This window comes from Haplochromis burtoni, unplaced genomic scaffold, assembly GCF_018398535.1.
Source record: "Haplochromis burtoni strain Fernald_Lab_line unplaced genomic scaffold, NCSU_Asbu1 Contig_5658, whole genome shotgun sequence".
NCBI classification, from domain to species: Eukaryota; Metazoa; Chordata; class Actinopteri; order Cichliformes; family Cichlidae; genus Haplochromis; species Haplochromis burtoni.
This window is the reverse complement of record NW_024588019.1, coordinates 1-1,577: the sequence shown is the minus strand read 5'-3', so window position 1 is coordinate 1,577 and position 1,577 is coordinate 1. Positions and strand designations below refer to the sequence as shown.

Here is a 1,577-nt window from a genome sequence, read left to right as displayed (position 1 = left end):
TAACAGTAAGCGATTATGGAAAATGGCACAAAAAAGCCCAGCAAATGGAGTGTGATGCCATAGGGTACATAATCAGGAAACTCCTTATCGATGGCATCATCCCAGCAGTTCTGGTACTCTTCAATTACCCCTTCCAATTTACCATAGCCCGCATTACCATTTTCTGATGATATGCTATTACTCGGGTTGTCAGTACTTACATTGCTTCCAAACCCTGTTAATCTTGTCACATGACCAGTCTGAGCAAAACGGAAGATGGGGCAAGTCAAAGCAAATACTATTATCCAAACAAGGACACAAGTGCACTTGACGGCCTTCTTGGTCTCCAGCGTTATCACTTTCATTGGATGGCAAATACCAAGGTATCTGTGCACAGAGATACAAGTGAGGAAGAAGATGGAGCAATAGAGGTTAAAGTAGAAGAGAAAACGAACCACACGGCACATGAAGTCCCCAAAAACCCAGCGGTCACGCATTATGTAACTTCCTACAAGAAATGGCAGCGACAGGCCGTACATAAAGTCTGTAGAGGCCAGGTTAACCATGTATATTAAAGAGGCATTCCAGCGTTTGGTCCGACGGAAAGAACGGTAGAGGATGACAGAGTTAAGAGAGATGCTAAAGATGAATGTGAAGGAATAACAAATGGGAAGGAAGATGTACTTGTACGACTCGTCTATGCTGCAAGACTGAGTTGGTGAGGATGGGGAGGAAGAGTTGAGGATATCGTGGAACGTATCCACATTGATATCTGAAGGAACCTCATGTCTTGATGACATCGTGAGAGCAAAAGTTATTTTGATATGAGAGAGAAGGATTCAGCATGTATGTTTGGACTTCTGGCAGGTTTCTCCTCTATCATCCTTGGTCCTGTCCATGTATGAGTGTTTACCTAGAAACAAAGACAGCAGTCATTTATCAGAATTTTATTTCATCAGATTTTCTCTTATCTTAGTATTGAAAGTTTTGATCAAGTAGTGTTCCTGGTTCTGTGTATGTTCTGTGGGCATCTGCTATGATTTCAAAGGTACATTAAAACTTTTTCACAGTATTTTATGGAGTTCTGTTAAAAAACAAAGGACATTCCATTATTCAGTAGCTTGTAAACCATGCCTTGCCTTTCTTCAGATGGTTTCACACAGTCTTCTTAACATTTGTGCTTCAGTTCATTGAGATTCATGGACAGCTTCTTGTCATACTTACATGTTTCAGATCATTAAATTTTAATATTACTGTATTTTCTGCACTATAAGGCGCACTTAAAATCCTTTAATTTTCTCAAAAATCAACAGTGCCTCTTATAATCCGGTGTGCCTTAAGTATGAATTCTGGTTGTGCTTACTGACCTTGAACTGATTTTTATTTGGTAGGCTCAAACATCTGTCACAAAATGTTTTAGTATGACTTTGGTAAGCTACAAAGCCGCACCGCTTGATGGATTGTCGTAGCATTACAGCTACCGCAGTTAGGAGCCTCGCGGAGCAAAACTCCGTAGGTTCAGGTCCCAAAGTCAAACGAACACTGCAGCATCACTGAGAGTTAAAAACTGTCTAAATTCTTTCATCTTTAATAAAATG

At 40.3% G+C, this 1,577-nt stretch overlaps 1 protein-coding gene across 1 annotated transcript; it reads right to left on the bottom strand.

Annotated features, from left to right (window-relative positions):
* Nucleotides 1–5: 5 nt before the first annotated feature.
* On the bottom strand, nt 6–870 carry LOC102297111 (P2Y purinoceptor 3; the record flags this gene model as incomplete). The annotated part of the gene is made up of 1 exon (XM_005953581.1): nt 6–870. A coding segment is annotated over exon 1 (774 nt), but the record flags the coding sequence as incomplete, so codon positions are not given.
* Nucleotides 871–1,577: the final 707 nt, after the last annotated feature.